The sequence below is a fragment of the Phyllobates terribilis genome, unplaced genomic scaffold, assembly GCF_046119375.1.
Source record: "Phyllobates terribilis strain yellow unplaced genomic scaffold, ASM4611937v1 Scaffold_9__5_contigs__length_417890890, whole genome shotgun sequence".
NCBI classification, from domain to species: domain Eukaryota; kingdom Metazoa; phylum Chordata; class Amphibia; order Anura; family Dendrobatidae; genus Phyllobates; species Phyllobates terribilis.
In genome coordinates, this window is record NW_027362769.1 from 169334015 (window position 1) to 169352901 (window position 18887).

The window sequence follows — 18887 nt, forward strand, 5'->3', positions numbered from 1 at the left end:
TATGATAGAAAGGAGTCAGGAGATGCAGATCATCACAGCTATGATAGAAAGGTGTCCTCACACGCAGAACATCACAGCTATGATAGAAAGGGGTCAGGATACGCTGAGCATCGCAGCTATGATAGAAAGGTGTCAGGATACGCTGAGCATCGCAGCTATGATAGAAAGGAGTCAGGAAATGCAGAGCTTCGCAGCTATGATAGAAAGGGAGCAGGATACGCAGAGCATTGCAGCTATGATAAAAAGGGAGCAGGATACGCAGAGCATCGCAGCTATGATAGGAAGCAGGATACACAGAGCATTGCACCTATGATAGAAAGGTGTCAGGACATGCAGAGTATCGCAGCTGTGATAGAAAGCAGTCAGAAAATGCAGAGCATCGCAGTCACACACATCTTGTAACACAGCAGATGGCTCTTCTGCTGGTGTCCACTAATCCTTCTGTCCTTCTCCCTCTCAGGTCTCCTGGAGTTGAAGTCGTCAGTCTGTTTGACCTGAGTCCGTCCAGTCCGGTGTTGTCCGGCCTGTCCGTCTATAATAACATCCATGGAAGAGACGATTCTTTAGGGAATGTGGAGCCTCCAGGTATAAAGTCACAATCAGCGATGAGGACCTCGCTTGGGTTTGGTTTTGAACAGAAATAAGAGGCGATGAGCCACAAAATCAATTAAAAGGCTCCTGCTAGAACTCTGCTGCTGATTTGGGGAAAAAAATGGAAACCGTCAACAAGCAGGTTAGCTGTTGTTGCTGGATCTTATAGCAAAAAGCCGAGGATATGTCATTTCGGAATGGCATTAAGGGACCTCTCATCCTAACAATTGAGAGGGGTGAGGGACATAGATGCCGCAGAGCAGGGGCACATTACAATCTTTTATATATGACTGTTTCTTCCTAGAAGTAAATGTCAGAGAAGCAAAAGCCCCAAATGTTCTGGAGATCTCTGATCGTATGAGCTGCTCGACTTGTCCGTGCAAATTTGACAGCAGAGAGGAACAGGTAATTTATGTCTACAGCATCCTCTCATGGCAGTCACTCTGATCAAGAAAAGCTGCAGTGTAAAGTATGGTGTTGGTCAGAACGTCTTATGATGAAATAAGTTCTACAAAGTCTGTAGATTTTGACAAATAAACATAGATTTATGGCTGCAGAAGATTGAACTTTGATTTCTGTGTTAAAGAGAGAACATTACACCTTGGACTGGCATCGATTTAACCTGAAAAGGAGAATCCGAGGAGCAGAAGCTTTAAGTGAAGAGGACTTCCAGGAGAAGACACGGGCAGGTGAAGGGGTCCGGAAAAGGATAAGACCTGGAGGTTTAGTGGTTTGGGGAACTAGACATGGACGGCTGAGAGGTGGAGGGACGAGGCGTGAGCGACTGAGAGGTGGAGGGACGAGAGGTGGAGGGACGAGGCGCGGGCGGCTGAGAGGTGGAGGGACGAGGCGCGGGCGGCTGAGAGGTGGAGGGACGAGGCGCGGGCGGCTGAGAGGTGGAGGGACGAGGCGCGGGCGGCTGAGAGGTGGAGGGACGAGGCGCGGGCGGCTGAGAGGTGGAGGGACGAGGCGCGGGCGGCTGAGAGGTGGAGGGACGAGGCGCGGGCGGCTGAGAGGTGGAGGGACGAGGCGCGGGCGGCTGAGAGGTGGAGGGACGAGGCGCGGGCGGCTGAGAGGTGGAGGGACGAGGCGCGGGCGGCTGAGAGGTGGAGGGACGAGGCGCGGGCGGCTGAGAGGTGGAGGGACGGGGCGCGGGCAGCTGAGAGGTGGAGGGACGGGGCGCGGGCAGCTGAGAGGTGGCGGGACGGGGCGCGGGCCCCTGGGAGGTGGCGGGACGGGGCGCGGGCCCCTGGGAGGTGGCGGGACGGGGCGCGGGCCCCTGGGAGGTGGCGGGACGGGGCGCGGGCGGCTGAGAGGTCCAGGAATGAGGTATGAGTGGCTGAAAGTTGGAGGGATGAGGTGTGGGCGGCTGAGAATGAGACGCGGGCTGCTGAGAGGGGTCCAGGGACGAGGCGCAGGCTGGTGAGGGTTTCCACATTTCAGGACCTTCACCTCTGCTATAAGGCTCCTTTTTGATCTCCTCCAGGGGATGTGTCCAGCATCTCTGGCTCAGACTCGGAGAGCTCGGATGAATTGGAGCCCGGGACGACCTCGGAGCCCAGGGATGGTTCATCTCCCGTCATCTCTCCGTCCATCCGGGCACAGAGAGTCCTATTTCGTAACGGAGAGCAGCAGCTTCTGTCTCTTTACCGCTGTGTTTTGGGGGCAGCGAAGGTAAGTGGACTATACATGCACCAGATAACCGAATGCGAGGCCCCTGTAATCCAGCATTACTGTCTCCTGCTCCAGGACGCGGAGGTGACGCCGCAGCAGCTGCTGAGTTGTGTGAAGCGTCTGCAGGAGCAGCCGCCGGTGATGGTGATTCTCATGGCCGGTGGAGGACATTTTGCTGGAGCTGTTTATCGGGGGTAGTTTTTTATTTTATATATTTTTTTTCTGTCACCTCCTCTCCTGCATTACACTAGCAGGGTTATATGAGACGTTATGTCTAGGATCTTGTCCTCCATCCTCGTTTGTGTCTTCTCTACAGAAAGGAGGTGATGAAGCACAAGACCTTCCATCGTTACACAGTGAGAGCCAAAAGGGGAACAGCACAATCCGTCCATGACGCCTGGAATTGCGGACACACGGCTAAGTCTGCCGGGGCGGCTCTGAGGAGATACAACCAAGCGGCTCTGATGGCGGTGAGACGTCTGCATCTTATTACTGCGGCACCTAGGAGAGGACTTTACACAACCTCCAAGTATTATTAATGTTTCTTTACTTCCAGGACATCAATCAGTTATTACAGAGCTGGACAGAGCACATTAAAGAAGCTCAGGGGATCTTTCTCCGGGCCCCTCGTTCTGATAAGACTCTGTTCTTAGGACGTAATTCCCCCATTACAAAGAAAGACCCTCGAGTTCTCGGAATTCCATTCTGCACAAGGAGAGCCACTTACAGGGAGGTCCATCGGGTGCACACTCATCTCTTCACTCTGCAGCTCTATGGTAAGATGGCTCTGTGTACATATCCTGTATTATACTCCAGAGCTGGTGGAGTCGCTGTGTACATACATTATGTTACTGATCCTGAGGTACCTCCTGTATTATACTCCAGAGCTGCACTCACTATTCTGCTTGTGGAGTCACTGTGTACATACATTACATTACATTACTGATCCTGAGTTACATCCTGTATTATACTCCAGAGCTGCACTCACTATTCTGCTGGTGCCGTCACTGTGTACATACATTACATTACTGATCCTGAGTTACATCCTGTATTATACTCCAGAGCTGCACTCAGTATTCTGCTGGTGCAGTCACTGTGTACATACATTACATTACTGATCCTGAGTTACATCCTGTATTATACTCCAGAGCTGCACTCACTATTCTGCTGGTGCAGTTGCTGTGTACATACATTACTGATCCTGTACTAATCTTGAACTACATCCTGTATTATACTCCAGAGCTGTACTCACTATTCTATAAATTGTCATCTTGCTTGCAAAGTTTATTCTGAATATTTTAAATCTGGGAAACTTCATCTTAACGCCAAGCACAGCGCAGTCACCCAATGTAGGAGAAATGTAATGCCTTCTCCATTATAGAAATTCAGCTGTGATGGAGTATATGATGACCGGCTGCTTGCTGACTGTTTCCTGTAACAGTAGCAGAATGTTGGCGTCTCAATCTCAGTATAATCCAGGATGTTATTCTATCTTTTTCTTTATGTCTTGTTGGTTGGGGGTGTTATATCTTTCAGGTATTTGGTGCTTATGTTTTACTAGATGGTGGCCCAATTCAAATTCATCGGGTATTCTAGAATATGTATGCGGTACACCGGGCGCAATCAGCACAGCGGTTTTTAAATTTGGTGCTAATATCGCTGATTGGTCGTGGCCGGCGCCTCTGCCCAGTCCTCAGTAATACGGTTTGCTGATTGGTCGCGGCCGCTGACCTCTGTGCAGAGCGATGTTTAAACTTGGCGGCAAACTCGCCGCGACCGATCAGCAGAGCGGTGTTTAAATTTGGCGCCAAAATCGCTGATTGGTCGCGGCCGCGACCAATCAGCGAACTTTATTACTGAGGACCGGGCATATAGACCTTTTTATGGGTCCCTGCATATAAGATATCTTTATGGCCTGACTGATAGAACAATTCTCTTGTGATGTTCATGTTTGTTTTCATCCCTATTTTAATTGCTCCTTCTTCCTTTATTTAGTGGCCCGCTCCTGACCTTGCGTTCCACGCTGGCACGCACAGATATCTAGGTGGGAGGTTTTGTTCCCTCTGTCTTGGTTCGCTTTCTCCCTGCGTTCCACGTTGCTACGCATAGACTTTCAGATGGGAGGTTCCTCCCCTCTATTCCTGCACTTCCTACTTCCTGTTCTTGCGTTCCAGCGTGGAACGCACCGCTATGCATTCTGGTCCTTTTTTGACTCCGCCCTCGCTACGCGTCATTTCCCAGTATTTCCCTACACTTTGCTGACATACAAGCTTATTGTGTAGGAATCTCCCCTCTCCGGATCTGTTTCCGGTTGCAGTGTATCAACCATGCGTTCCACTGTGGCACGCACGCCACTCTCCCTCTAAGCTACCCTTTATTAGGAGGTATATCCTCCTTAATGGGTTACAGCCTATTCTTATTAAACAATGGTGGGGATCAGTAAACTATGGACCTGCACATACTGATGGAGTTCATATACATCCTATAATGGGGTTATTTTCTGATGTTACTAGCCCCATTTGGTCCAGTACACACTTTTGTTGACTCCTCTGTTTAATCAATTGGGACATGTGATGTTTTGTTGTATATATATGTGTCAAATCCTTTGGACATGGACTTCATACCCCTGAGGAAGCCATAATCATATGGCGTAACGCGTAGGTTTTGTATTATTTACATCTCCTTTTTCTTCCTAACTGTGCACATATATTATTGGTACTTTTATATTTATCCCCTATCCTGGCAGCATGCTGTCTTATTGATTGCTCTATTTAAATCATGCTAAAATTCTTTTACTAGGTGGATTTAGATTATGTACCATAATTATTGATTATTTTGCACAGGTTAATCATTTTCTATTCTGGATTATATTATATTATCTTCTGTAAGGGGATTTTTTCCTATCTATTTGTCTTGTCTGTCTTACATGCTCTTTTTATCATGTTTTTTATGGTAGTGTTTAATGTTTTTGAGAACAATAATAATTTTTGTATGAATTTTTCAAGATACTGTGTACCTAATTGAATTATTTTGTGTGTTTGGTGCCTTTTTATGTCCCTTGCTCTCTCTTTCTTGTTTACTTATATGGGGACGTTGGCACAAACGTGCTCTTTGCCATATTGTGGTGCTAGGTCAGCCAATCTATTTCTTGCTTGAGGACCGGGGAGCGGCGCTGCCTGTGCGGCCACTTCAGCTGCGAAGAGCCGGGAGATGGTCGGCTGCTCGCAGCTGAAGTATCCCGACCGGCGGCGCCGCTCACCGGTCCTCCCTTCACACTTGCCGTCGGGAGATCAGCGGGCCAAGCCGCTGATCTCCTGACAGTAGCCGCATGGAGGTTAGCGGCGCCGCCTGTCATGGTACTTGTGCTGCCAGCAGGCGGGAGATGAGGGCTAGCGCCGCTCATCTCCCTGCTGCATCGCCGCTGACCTCCGTCCAGCAGATGAGCCGCTAACGGCCTCCATCTTTTTCTGAAATCCCGCATCGCTGATTGGCCGCAGCCGGACCAATCAGCGATGCAGGATTTCCTGGACAGACCAGACAGACCAGACAGACAGACAGGATAAGATGATTATATATATTAGATTTTACAGAAAAATGTAGATACAGTTGTGCTCAAAAGTTTACATACCCCGGCAGAATTTTTCCTTTCTTATTTCAGAGAATATGAATGATAACAAAAAAACTTCCCCCCCCCCCTCATAGTTATTGGTTGGGTGAAGCCATTTATTGTCAAACTACTGTGTTTTCTCTTTTTTAAAATCTTAATGACAACCAAAAACATCCAAATGACCCTGATCAAAAGTTCACATACCCTGGTGATTTTGGCCTGATAACATGCACAGAATTTTACACAAATGGGTTTGAATGGCTACTAAAGGTAACATCCTCACCTGTGACCTGTTTGCTTGTAATCAGTGTGTGCGCATAAAAGCTGAGTGAGTTTCTGGGATCCAGACAGACTCTTGCATCTTTCATGCAGCCACTGACGTTTCTGGATTGTGAGTCATGGGGAAAGCAAAATAATTGTCAACGGATCTACGGGAAAAGGTAGTTGAACTGTATAACACAGGAAAGCGATACAAAAAGATATCCAAGGACTTGATAATGCCAGTCAGCAGCGTTCAACTTGTGATTAACAAATGGAAAATCAGGGGCTCTGTAAACACCAAACCACGGTCAGGTAGATCAACAAAAATTTCGGCCACAACTGCCAGGAAAATTGTTCGGGATGCAAAGAAAAACCCACAAATAACATCAGCTGAAATTCAGAACTCTCTGAAAACTAGCGGTGTGGCTGTTCCAAGATGCACAATAAGGAAGAAAAATGGTCTGTATGGTTGAGTCGCCAGAAGAAAGCCATTACTGTGCAAATGCCACAAAGTATCTCGCCTACAATACACCCTACTGCACAGAGGCAAGCTTGAAAACTTCTGGTTCAAGGTAATTTGGAGTGATGAGACCAAAATTGAACTTTTTGGCCACAACCATAAACGTTACATTTGGAGAGAGGTCAACAAGGCCTATGATTAAAGGAACACCATTCCTACAGTAAAGCACGGAGGTGGATCGCTGATGTTTTGGGGATGTGTGAGCTACAAAGGCACAGGAAACTTGGTAAAAGTTGAAGGAGAGATGAATGCAGCACGTTATCAGCAAATACTGGAGGGAAATTTGCATTCATCAGCCCGGAAGCTGCGCATGGGACGTACTTGGGCGTTCCAACATGACAACGATCCAAAACACAAGGCCAAGTCGACCTGTCATTGGCTACAGCACAACAAAGTGAAGGTTCTGGAGTGGCCATCTCAGTCTCCTGACCTCAATATCATTGAGCCACTCTGGGGAGATCTCAAGCGCAGTTCATGCTAGACAGCCCAGGAATTTACAGGAACTGGAGGCTTTTTGCCAAGAAGAATGGGCAGCTTTACCATCTGAGAAAATAAAGAACCTCATCCACAGCTACCACAAAAGACTTCAAGCTGTCATTGATGTTAGAGGGGGCAATACACGGTATCAAGAACTGGGGTATGTGAACTTATGATCAGGGTCATTTGGATGTTTTTGGTTGTCATTAAGATTTAAAAAGAGAAAACACAGTAGTTTGACAATAAATGGCTTCACCCAACCAATAACCATGAGTGGAGAAAAACGTTTTTTTGTTATCATTCATATTCTCTGAAACAAGGCCAAGAAAGGAAAAATTCTGACGGGGTATGTAAACTTTTGAGCTCAACTGTATTTCGGGTTTTTTCTTTTTGCAGAGAAGTCGGCGATCTCGTCACTGTTCGGCAGAACACAGCAGAAAACCATAAGACCTAGAAAACCACGACGGACAGAAGTAAAAGAAGAGTGGACAGGTAATCCAGGTGTAATGGGGGCCGTGGTGGTCCGCAGCTTCACCAGATGCAGATCGTTACCCCTCCCCCACTCTACTATAGAGGATCAGTCACGGCCTCTTTATACAGAACGTATCTATATAATACACCGCAGATTGGGATGATGTTTCTGTGCCTTGTGTCAGATGCCGCTGATGTATCAGAAGAGGAGTCTCCCGCACTGGAAGAGTTTGTGGAAGAAGAGCTGACGATCAGCACACTGGATCTGAGGGAGCACGAAGTGGAGCCGAGGAGGAGGAGAAAGAAGAGAAAGAAGCGGGAAGGAGCGAGTGCGTGTTACATTATATCACATTGTGTCTTATTGATCTGTCTCTGACTGCGGGTCTTTGCGGCATCCCTCTGGCATTGAGAGCTCCGGTCACTCTCTCTGCCATATTGGGGTGACGAGAACGTTTTGATCCCATTTAAAATTTTTTTGTGGGGAGGTCCCCCTGGTGGGCTGACGTCTGATGTGAGTGTCTGGGTTTTCTAGGTGCGACTGGGCCCAGTGTCACATCTCGGAGGACCGAACAGGACCATGAAGATGAAGATTCAGCCACCGAGGAAACTGAGGGTTATACAGATCAGCCGTCGTCCGCATTGGAAGGTAAAGCACTGACGCTGGAGGACAGGGCCCCCTTATGTATCAGATAATACACAGATCCGTCAGGACTTTAGAGGCACCGGTCTGATATTGTGTAGGTCCCCCCGTGCCATAAACAGCTGCAACCCAGACGTGGACTTCGCAAGATCTCTGAAGTGTCCTGAGGCATCTGGCACCAAGACATTATTAGCAAGTCCTATGTGGCCTCCATGGATCGGACTCGGGTTTTTCAGCACATCCCATAGCTGATCGGACCTGGATCTGGGGAACTGGAGACAAGTCGTCTGCTTGAAATTTATCATGTTCCTCAGACCGTTCCTGACCAGCCATTATCAAGCGAACAGCCATTAGGGAATCCGACGACCATTAAGGAGGTAAAGGGTCTGTACCATGTTAGGCTGGGTGCCCACATAGCGTTTTTCAAGCTTTTATGCTGCGGAATTTCCGCAGCGTAAACGCTTGTGAAACGTTAGGTAATCTGCACCCCATGGTCCCCAATGGGATTCCGCATTTTCTATGCACATGCTGCGGATTTTTCCGCAGCGTTTATGCTGCGTACAAAAAACCGCAGCATGTCATTTAATTTTGCGGAAGCACAGCGGAACTCCCGCCATTGACTTGCATTGAAACGCATAGAAACCGCGACTGTACATTTGTACAAGCGGCTTCTATGCGTCTCTATGTGCGGATGGTGCCCAGTTCTGGAGGAGAGGAGACTCTCATCCAGACCTGGGTACCATTGTACCTGTAAAAAAAAGAATAAAATAATAAATAAAGTTATATTCACCTGTCCGGCGGCTTTTCTCTGAATGCCGGCATCGCTTGAGGACCTGCGGTGACGTCACAGTCATGTGACCGCAGGCCCTTCACCGCTGTGTCTCGCGATATGCCGGCAGCCGGGAACCAGACAGGAACGAGCGCTGCAGCCACGCCGGGGCCTCGGGGGTGAGTATAGCTTTATTTGTTTTAATTTTTACGGTTCACACTGTATAAATCCATGCCGGTTGCATGGATTTATACAGTGTGACCTAGTTGTCAAGCACTTTCCAAGTGATGCTATTCGCCTGGAAAGCTCTTGTCAATCTGCATGCGGAAACGCATTGTGGATCCGCATGTGGATCCGCATGTATTCTGCAGGAAAAACGCATGTACAATCTGCATGCGTTTTTTCTGCCAGGGAGATGCAGAAATGCTGCAGAAATTTTCTGCTTCATTTCTGCATCGTGGGCACATAGCCTTAGGTCAGGGGTATGTGTCACAGGATCCGAGGCTTCCTGCCGGGCATCTCCCCCATCACTACCTCCGCCGGCTCTTCTGTTTACTATCTTGGCGTTATCTCTTCCCTGGTAAGTGACGCATCGGCCGTCCACATGATGGAAAACGTCATTCATCAGACCGGGCGTCTTCTTCCATTGCTCTGTGATCCGGTTCTGCTGCTTAGGTGCCTTTTTATAGGTGCTTTCAGTTTTATACAGGGGTAAGCAGGGACACTGACCAGTCAGCAGGTATACAGCGAGGAGCAATGCTCTGCGTGTTCTGCGTCCACAGCGAGGAGCAATGCTGTGCGTGTTCGGCGTCCACAGCGAGGAGCAATGCTGTGCGTGTTCTGCGCCCACAGCGAGGAGCAATGCTGTGCGTGTTCTGCGCCCACAGCGAGGAGCAATGCTGTGCGTGTTCGGCGTCCACAGCGAGGAGCAATGCTGTGCGTGTTCTGCGTCCACAGCGAGGAGCAATGCTGTGCGTGTTCTGCGTCCACAGAGAGGAGCAATGCTGTGCGTGTTCTGCGTCCACAGAGAGGAGCAATGCTGTGCGTGTTCTGCGTCCACAGCGAGGAGCAATGCTGTGCGTGTTCTGCGTCCACAGCGAGGAGCAATGCTGTGCGTGTTCTGCGTCCACAGCGAGGAGCAATGCTGTGCGTGTTCTGCGTCCACAGCGAGGAGCAATGCTGTGCGTGTTCTGCGTCCACAGCGAGGAGCAATGCTGTGCGTGTTCTGCGTCCACAGCGAGGAGCAATGCTGTGCGTGTTCTGCGTCCACAGCGAGGAGCAATGCTGTGCGTGTTCTGCGTCCACAGCGAGGAGCAATGCTGTGCGTGTTCTGCGTCCACAGAGAGGAGCAATGCTGTGCGTGTTCTGCGTCCACAGCGAGGAGCAATGCTGTGCGCGTTCTGCGTCCACAGCGAGGAGCAATGCTGTGCGCGTTCTGCGTCCACAGCGAGGAGCAATGCTGTGCGCGTTCTGCGTCCACAGCGAGGAGCAATGCTGTGCGCGTTCTGCGTCCACAGCGAGGAGCAAAGCTGTGCGCGTTCTGCGTCCACAGCGAGGAGCAATGCTGTGCGCGTTCTGCGTCCACAGCGAGGAGCAATGCTGTGCGCGTTCTGCGTCCACAGCGAGGAGCAATGCTGTGCGCGTTCTGCGTCCACAGCGAGGAGCAATGCTGTGCGCGTTCTGCGTCCACAGCGAGGAGCAATGCTGTGCGCGTTCTGCGTCCACAGCGAGGAGCAATGCTGTGCGCGTTCGGCGTCCACAGCGAGGAGCAATGCTGTGCGCGTTGGGCGTCCACAGCGAGGAGCGGTGCTCTGCGCGTTGGGCGTCCACAGCGAGGAGCGGTGCTCTGCGCGTTGGGCGTCCACAGCGAGGAGCGGTGCTCTGCGCGTTGGGCGTCCACAGCGAGGAGCGGTGCTCTGCGCGTTGGGCGTCCACAGCGAGGAGCGGTGCTCTGCGCGTTGGGCGTCCACAGCGAGGAGCGGTGCTCTGCGCGTTGGGCGTCCACAGCGAGGAGCGGTGCTCTGCGCGTTGGGCGTCCACAGCGAGGAGCGGTGCTCTGCGCGTTGGGCGTCCACAGCGAGGAGCGGTGCTCTGCGCGTTGGGCGTCCACAGCGAGGAGCGGTGCTCTGCGCGTTGGGCGTCCACAGCGAGGAGCGGTGCTCTGCGCGTTGGGCGTCCACAGCGAGGAGCGGTGCTCTGCGCGTTGGGCGTCCACAGCGAGGAGCGGTGCTCTGCGCGTTGGGCGTCCACCGCGAGGAGCGGTGCTCTGCGCGTTGGGCGTCCACCGCGAGGAGCGGTGCTCTGCGCGTTGGGCGTCCACCGCGAGGAGCGGTGCTCTGCGCGTTGTGCGTCCACCGCGAGGAGCGGTGCTCTGCGCGTTCTGCCTCCACAGCGAAGAGCGGTGCTCTGCGCGTTCTGCCTCCACAGCGAGGAGCGGTGCTCTGCGCGTTCTGCCTCCACAGCGAGGAGCGGTGCTCTGCGCGTTCTGCCTCCACAGCGAGGAGCGGTGCTCTGCGCGTTCTGCCTCCACAGCGAGGAGCGGTGCTCTGCGCTTTCTGCCTCCACAGCGAGGAGCGGTGCTCTGCGCTTTCTGCCTCCACAGCGAGGAGCGGTGCTCTGCGCTTTCTGCCTCCACAGCGAGGAGCGGTGCTCTGCGCTTTCTGCCTCCACAGCGAGGAGCGGTGCTCTGCGCTTTCTGCCTCCACAGCGAGGAGCGGTGCTCTGCGCGTTCTGCCTCCACAGCGAGGAGCGGTGCTCTGCGCGTTCTGCCTCCACAGCGAGGAGCGGTGCTCTGCGCGTTCTGCCTCCACAGCGAGGAGCGGTGCTCTGCGCGTTCTGCCTCCACAGCGAGGAGCGGTGCTCTGCGCGTTCTGCCTCCACAGCGAGGAGCGGTGCTCTGCGCGTTCTGCCTCCACAGCGAGGAGCGGTGCTCTGCGCGTTCTGCCTCCACAGCGAGGAGCGGTGCTCTGCGCGTTCTGCCTCCACAGCGAGGAGCGGTGTTCTGCCTCCACAGCGAGGAGCGGTGTTCTGCCTCCACAGCGAGGAGCGGTGTTCTGCCTCCACAGCGAGGAGCGGTGCTCTGCCTCCACAGCGAGGAGCGGTGCTCTGCGTGTTCTGCCTCCACAGCGAGGAGCGGTGCTCTGCGTGTTCTGCCTCCACAGCGAGGAGCGGTGCTCTGCGTGTTCTGCCTCCACAGCGAGGAGCGGTGCTCTGCGCGTTCTGCCTCCACAGCGAGGAGCGGTGCTCTGCGCGTTCTGCCTCCACAGCGAGGAGCGGTGCTCTGCGCGTTCTGCCTCCACAGCGAGGAGCGGTGCTCTGCGCGTTCTGCCTCCACAGCGAGGAGCGGTGCTCTGCGCGTTCTGCCTCCACAGCGAGGAGCGGTGCTCTGCGCGTTCTGCCTCCACAGCGAGGAGCGGTGCTCTGCGTGTTCTGCCTCCACAGCGAGGAGCGGTGCTCTGCGTGTTCTGCCTCCACAGCGAGGAGCGGTGTTCTGCCTCCACAGCGAGGAGCGGTGTTCTGCCTCCACAGCGAGGAGCGGTGTTCTGCCTCCACAGCGAGGAGCGGTGTTCTGCCTCCACAGCGAGGAGCGGTGTTCTGCCTCCACAGCGAGGAGCGGTGTTCTGCCTCCACAGCGAGGAGCGGTGCTCTGCGTGTTCTGCCTCCACAGCGAGGAGCGGTGCTCTGCGTGTTCTGCCTCCACAGCGAGGAGCGGTGCTCTGCGTGTTCTGCCTCCACAGCGAGGAGCGGTGCTCTGCGTGTTCTGCCTCCACAGCGAGGAGCGGTGCTCTGCGTGTTCTGCCTCCACAGCGAGGAGCAGTGCTCTGCCTCCACAGCGAGGAGCGGTGCTCTGCGTGCTCTGCCTCCACAGCGAGGAGCGGTGCTCTGCGTCCACAGCGAGGAGCGGTGCTCTGCGTCCACAGCGAGGAGCGGTGTTCTGCCTCCACAGCGAGGAGCGGTGCTCTGCGTGTTCTGCCTCCACAGCGAGGAGCGGTGCTCTGCGTGTTCTGCGTCTACAGCGAGGAGCGGTGCTCTGCGTCCACAGCGAGGAGCGGTGCTCTGCGTCCACAGCGAGGAGCGGTGCTCTGCGTCCACAGCGAGGAGCGGTGCTCTGCGTCCACAGCGAGGAGCGGTGCTCTGCGTCCACAGCGAGGAGCAATGCTCTGCGTGTTCTGCGTCCACAGCGAGGAGCAATGCTGTATTACTACATCTCCCCAGCAGCAGAATATGCCTCGGCCCATTTTTTGCTGTTACGTGATTAATCTTTTGCTTCCTGATCAGGTGATGAGCTCTCTAGGACACGTAACGTCTTATTCACGTGCTGCAAGACCGGAGATGCTGAGAACGCCAAGCAGATGCTACAAGATCTACTTTCCGGCTCCCCTGACAACTCTTCCGGTCCCAGACTTTGCTCCCCAGAGGTTGTGCGGAGGCTGGTGAATGAGCAGCTGCCGGTAGAGCGGCGCACGCTGCTCCATGTGGCGGCGTCTGCTGGACATGGGGAGGTGGCCTGTCTGCTGATGGACGCCGGCTGGGACCCTGCGCTCAGGTCGGTGGATGCGATCAGGGTCTAGATCTGTAGTGTCCAACTTTCATTTACTTTTTATATAATTGGTAGATTTTACAATTCTTCATCTCTTTCAGGGACTCCAACGCCCAGACGCCATATTCTGTGTCTGCGGACAAACGTACCCGGCTTCTCTTCCGCAAGTACAGAGAGGAAAACCCTGAGAAATACAACTTCAGCAAGTCTCAGGTGCGAGGTCTCGGACCTCAATATTCAAGTCCTGGACAATCCCTTTAAGCCCTTAACGACCTAAGACGTGCATTTTTGTCACGGGTCGCTTGCAGGGTGTACGGAGCTGGCTCAGGAGCTGTGCTGCACAGCCGGCATCTGTCTCTTAATAGCAGCGACCAGAGCTAGCCCTGATCACTGCTATTTAACCATTTAAATGCTGCAGCCAATCTCTGACAGCAGCATTTAATTCACCCCTCACTCCACTGCCTTCTTTGTCCTCCTGTGAACCCAGGCTGGGCTTCAAGGAACATCAGGCCTACTATATATATATATATATATATATATAATTTTTTGCAATGGTTTGGTCTGTGCATTCCCCCCCCCCCCCAAAAAAAATGTAATAATAAGCGATCAAAATGTCCTATCTACCCCAAAATTGTATCAATAAAAATGTCCGCTCAGGACGCAAAAAATAAGCCCATGGGCGGAAAAGTGAAAAAGTTCCAGGTCTCAGAAAATGGCGACAAACAAATTATTGTTTTTTTTTTTATAAAGTTCAGAAGTTTATTTAACTTTTACAATATGGGGAAAAAACAAACAAAACTTATGTTTAGTATCTCCACAATCTGTCTCACCTGGAGAGAACAGCTCTATATTTCTGTTACATCATTACCAGACTCTGGTAAATCCCCTTGTACTGAATTTAGATCCCTGGTCCAATATCTGAGGAGGTGGAGGCGCGCAAGGCGGAGAAGAAGCGCGTCCAGAGGGCACAGAGGAAGCAAAAGGAAAAAGACGACAAAGAAGAGAGGTCGAGAAGGGAGGCCGAGGAGGCTGAGAAGAAGAGGTTTGCCGCTCTGAGTGAGCGTGAGAAGGTGAGGTCTTCCTGTGTCAGTACACACCACTCACACTATTAACCCCTGAATGTCACTTATGTTGGGAGCCTGATCGCTCAAGGCAGTCTTTAGCTGCTTTCTACAAACCACTTTAGTAATTAAAATCGCGACTGCTGTTATTCTGAGTTACGGCACGTAAATTTTGCAAGACCGAAAGCTTCTTTTCAGGGCTTTTTTTTCTAGGTTTTGAGCTCCAGTGATTCTAGGTAGTGCCATCACTTACAAATACTATTCCTTGCTGAGTACATATACCGACCATACCTGATAGGAAGCAGAAGGGGAGCGACAATAGGAGAGAATAATAAAAGGTAGCGCTGAGCAAAAAGATTCAAACCAGATCAATGCAAACTTAGCCAGAACTTGAATGCTGGCATCCCTCTGGTGATTACAAGGCCCCAGTGATGTATTGATGCTCAAGAGTCATCCAGGATGCTGCCATTTGATAGTTGGTCATGGAATTTCGCACTACCCTGATTTAGCTACTACGGAGTACCAACGTGAACACCAGACCAGCATCCTGCGAATGTTATTGCTCAACTCTACTAAAAGCCAATGACATAAAGGGGAGGAAAGTTCAGGAAACTTGTAGGTGGGTCACATAACCCTGTATGGTGAGAAGAAGACCATGAAGCGCATAGTCTTGGAGGCGGAGAAGACGACCATGAACCGCATAGTACTGTGGCCTGAGAAGACTACCATGAAGCGCATAGTCTTGGAGGCGGAGAAGACGACCATGAAGCGCATAGTCTTGGAGGCGGAGAAGACGACCATGAAGCGCATAGTCTTGTAGGATAAGAAGACCACGAGTTTGACACAGATTCTGATCTTGTAAACACAAGGGTGAAGGTTTATTGCAAAAACAAACCCACTTTATACACGAACTAAACTTTTAATTTAAACAATATTTGTCTCTTGCTCCTAAATTGTGACTATATTTTCCCTGTAATATCCCTGTATGTCTCATGCAGAGAGCGATCGCAGCAGAGCGCAGATTGGCCGCACAGCTCAACCTCACCAAGGAGACGGCTGGGACTGACGTCAGGTAAGGAGGTTCTGCTCCCCCGGATACATTTTGCTCTCTTTGAGTTACATGTTTTCTTCTGCATTAATGACTAAAGCTAAAATTCAGCTCTAGCCTGCAGAGCGTTGTGGCTGCCAGGATGGTGACTAAACTCTTAGGACACGTGACTGACAGCAGGGCGGAGGTGACTGACAGCAGCGGGGAGGTAAACCGCTGTCTGTAGCCAAAGGCAACCAGCATAGAGCTACAGCAAAGGGGAAAAGGACAATGAAATAATGTAAAATCTGCTTTAAAGTACCTTAGATTTTTCTTTATATGATGAAGCTCCTTTTGGCATTTTCTTTGCGTTGCAGGCGCTGCTGGCAGTGCGGAGAATCGCTTTTAGGAAAAATACCATTTGAATACCTTGAATTCTCCTTCTGTACCACACACTGTTTACAAGAACATCGACGTAGCCAAGTCGCCAAATCTCAGAAGTAGCTGCCGTGGCCGAGTCTGTGCAGCACTACAAAGCCAATTCTGCTGCCGCCACTTACCTCTGATCGTCCCTGATTAGTGCCGATTGTACCAAACATCAGCGATCCCATCCTCGGCTCCATGGACTATAACCAGCCTGGTGTATGCACCGCAGATACCTGGACGGCAGCAGCTGCTTCTGCAAACGGACTGCGAAGTCAAGGGTGCTCATGTAAAAACACAAAGCCTTTTTTTAAAACTGCTATATAGATTTAATAAGAAAAACATTTCTGTCCACAAAAAAAAAAAAAAAAAAAAAAACAGCGCCACAACTGCCTAAGGTTGTGTGCGGTATTGTAGCCAGAACCATATTCTCAGTAATTGAGCATGGACAGGGGGTGGCTGGTTTTGGAAAAAAGCAACTAGAGCTCATATATATATATATATATATATATATATATATATATATATATATATATATATATATATATATATATATATATATATTTTTTAATCCTGTATCACCCTTCTAATCATACTCTAGTCAACCAGTTTTGAAAGTTAGCCATAACATCATGTAACAATCTGCCATCTCTTAAGTTGAGCCAGTCATGGACCGGACACAATGGGAAGACTGCAAACCACGATATAGGTCCACCATGGCAGATGTTGCTCATAGGGTCCTATTGGGGAGAAGAAAAAAAAAAACTAAAAACTTTCTGATGAACTGCACTTTCCAAAAAAAGAGGTCAACAGACAACCCAACAGAACCCAAACATTATATCCACATGAATGTAAAAAAAAAATCTGCAGCCAAATCCACATGTTGTAGATTCACATGATGCAAAAGGGTAAAAATCCGCTGCATAAATTGACATCACAGACTTAAAATACGCAGCATAGGTTAATTTCTGCATAGATTGGAAAAAAAAAAATCTCATCTGCTTTGCTGCGGTTAGGATTTTGTGGGCAGAACATCACCAGCATCTAAAGTGGTTCAGCTCCACCAAAAAAACACAACCCTTCTGGCCGGCGTATGGTAAAGTCCCATGTATAGCTATTCTCCATTCTAGACCGGAGCCCTGTTTTTTTAGGCTTTCTGGGGATGCGACCTGTCTGTTCCCAAACATTTAGTAAAGGGTTGTCTTTGGATTCTGAGAACGCCCCTTTAGGCTGTGCGCTCACAATGCGAATTTAATGAGTTTCCGTGGCCGAATTTCTGCCGCAGAAACACATTCAAATCGCTCTTTAATAAGTCTCCCAATGATAATCTGCATGTGCTGTGCACATGCTGCGGAAATTTCCGCTGCGGATTATCATTGCGGAAAAATCTGCAGCATGTCCATTAATTGTGCGGAATCACGGCCAAATCGCCGCCATTGACTTGCATTGGACCGCATAATATCTGCATGACTACATGTACACATGCGTATCTTATGCGATTCAATGTGCGGATGGTACCCGGGGCTGGAGAAGAGGAGACTCTCCTCCGGACCCGGGTACCATAGAACCTGTAATTAAAAAAAGAATTTAAAAAAAAAAAATGACCTTCCGATGGCCCCCGCTCTGCTCCCAGCGGCGCTGCTGTCTCCGTGGCGGGTACCGGTAATGTAAAAGGAAACTCCATGACGTCAGCGGTCGCGTGATCTGTCACATGACCGCTAACGTCATGGAAGGTCCTTTTACATTAGCGGTACCTGCCACGGAGACAGCAGCGACGCCAGGAGCAGACGGCGGCTGCCGGAAAGGTGAGTATAAGTTTATTTTTTACGTTCTAATTTTTTTTTTTTAACATTATGTTGGTCACACAATATAAATCCATGCCGATTGCAAGGATTTATATTGTGTGACCAACTTTCAAGCGATGCTAAAATCGCTTGGAAAAGCGCTTGATAACCCGCATGCGGAAATGCATGCTAAAAACTCTTGACAAATGCTAGTCCCTGGCAGAAAAAAAATGCATGTACAATCCACATGTTTTTTCTGCCAGGGAGATGCAGAAACACTCAGGAATAATCCGGAGCATTTCTGCATCGTGTGCACATAGCCTTGATGTATATATACATCAGAAACTGGAAGTAGGGCTCAGACGCAGCGGGTGCAGAACATCATCCCTTCCATCATTAGTACAGACGTGATAATGTCATTTTTTTTAATATTTGACCAAACAGATTGTAATAATCAGGATGTCTTATTATTATTATTGCCTTATTGATTTTCCATAATGAATAAATAAACTTCAGCGTACACAGAAGTGCTGTAATATCTTCAGTATAACTGGACACTGATGCAATAAATCCTTGATCTATATGGAGCCGTCCACACAGCGATTTCTTGCCTTATTCTTCTAGTTTCTCCCTCCCCGGCTGCCGTGAATCAGGAGGAGCGAGCAGAGACGACGCATTTCTGTGAAGTCCCGGTGACTCTGACATAAAGGACACTTATACTTTAAGGTGTTCTGTAAGGCCACGGCCCCACTATCAGTATTCGGGGTCAGTATTTTTTCTCAGGAGTGGGAGACAAAACCAGGAGTGGGTGATAAATGCAGAATTGGTGACTTGTTTCTATTATACCTTTTCTCTGATTGTTCCTCGCCTGGTTTTGGTTCCCACTCCTGAGAAAAAATACTGATTAAATACTGATAGTGGGGCCGTGGCCTAAGAGACTCTTCCTGCTATGACTAGACATTGGTTGGACGGAGGTCTGTGAGCAGGAGGGAGACCAGCATGGAAGCTTATAAGGCTGATTTAAAGGGACTGTTGGGCGCTC

At 50.4% G+C, this 18887-nt stretch overlaps 1 protein-coding gene across 2 annotated transcripts in view; it reads left to right on the top strand.

Annotated features, from left to right (window-relative positions):
* The window catches only part of ANKZF1 (ankyrin repeat and zinc finger peptidyl tRNA hydrolase 1), a 39972-nt gene extending 21600 nt beyond the window's left edge, over positions 1 to 18372 (top strand). The window contains exons 2-16 of one of the 2 annotated variants that reach the window (XM_073647330.1): positions 461 to 585; positions 896 to 996; positions 1178 to 1280; positions 2078 to 2265; positions 2341 to 2459; positions 2582 to 2735; positions 2822 to 3041; positions 7527 to 7622; positions 7787 to 7930; positions 8134 to 8247; positions 13289 to 13556; positions 13652 to 13763; positions 14453 to 14620; positions 15610 to 15683; positions 16016 to 18372. In XM_073647330.1, coding sequence (XP_073503431.1) covers positions 461 to 585; positions 896 to 996; positions 1178 to 1280; positions 2078 to 2265; positions 2341 to 2459; positions 2582 to 2735; positions 2822 to 3041; positions 7527 to 7622; positions 7787 to 7930; positions 8134 to 8247; positions 13289 to 13556; positions 13652 to 13763; positions 14453 to 14620; positions 15610 to 15683; positions 16016 to 16142 — 2113 coding nt within the window. In that variant the 3' untranslated portion in view covers positions 16143 to 18372. The other variant, XM_073647331.1, reaches the window with a different exon arrangement.
* Positions 18373 to 18887: the final 515 nt, after the last annotated feature.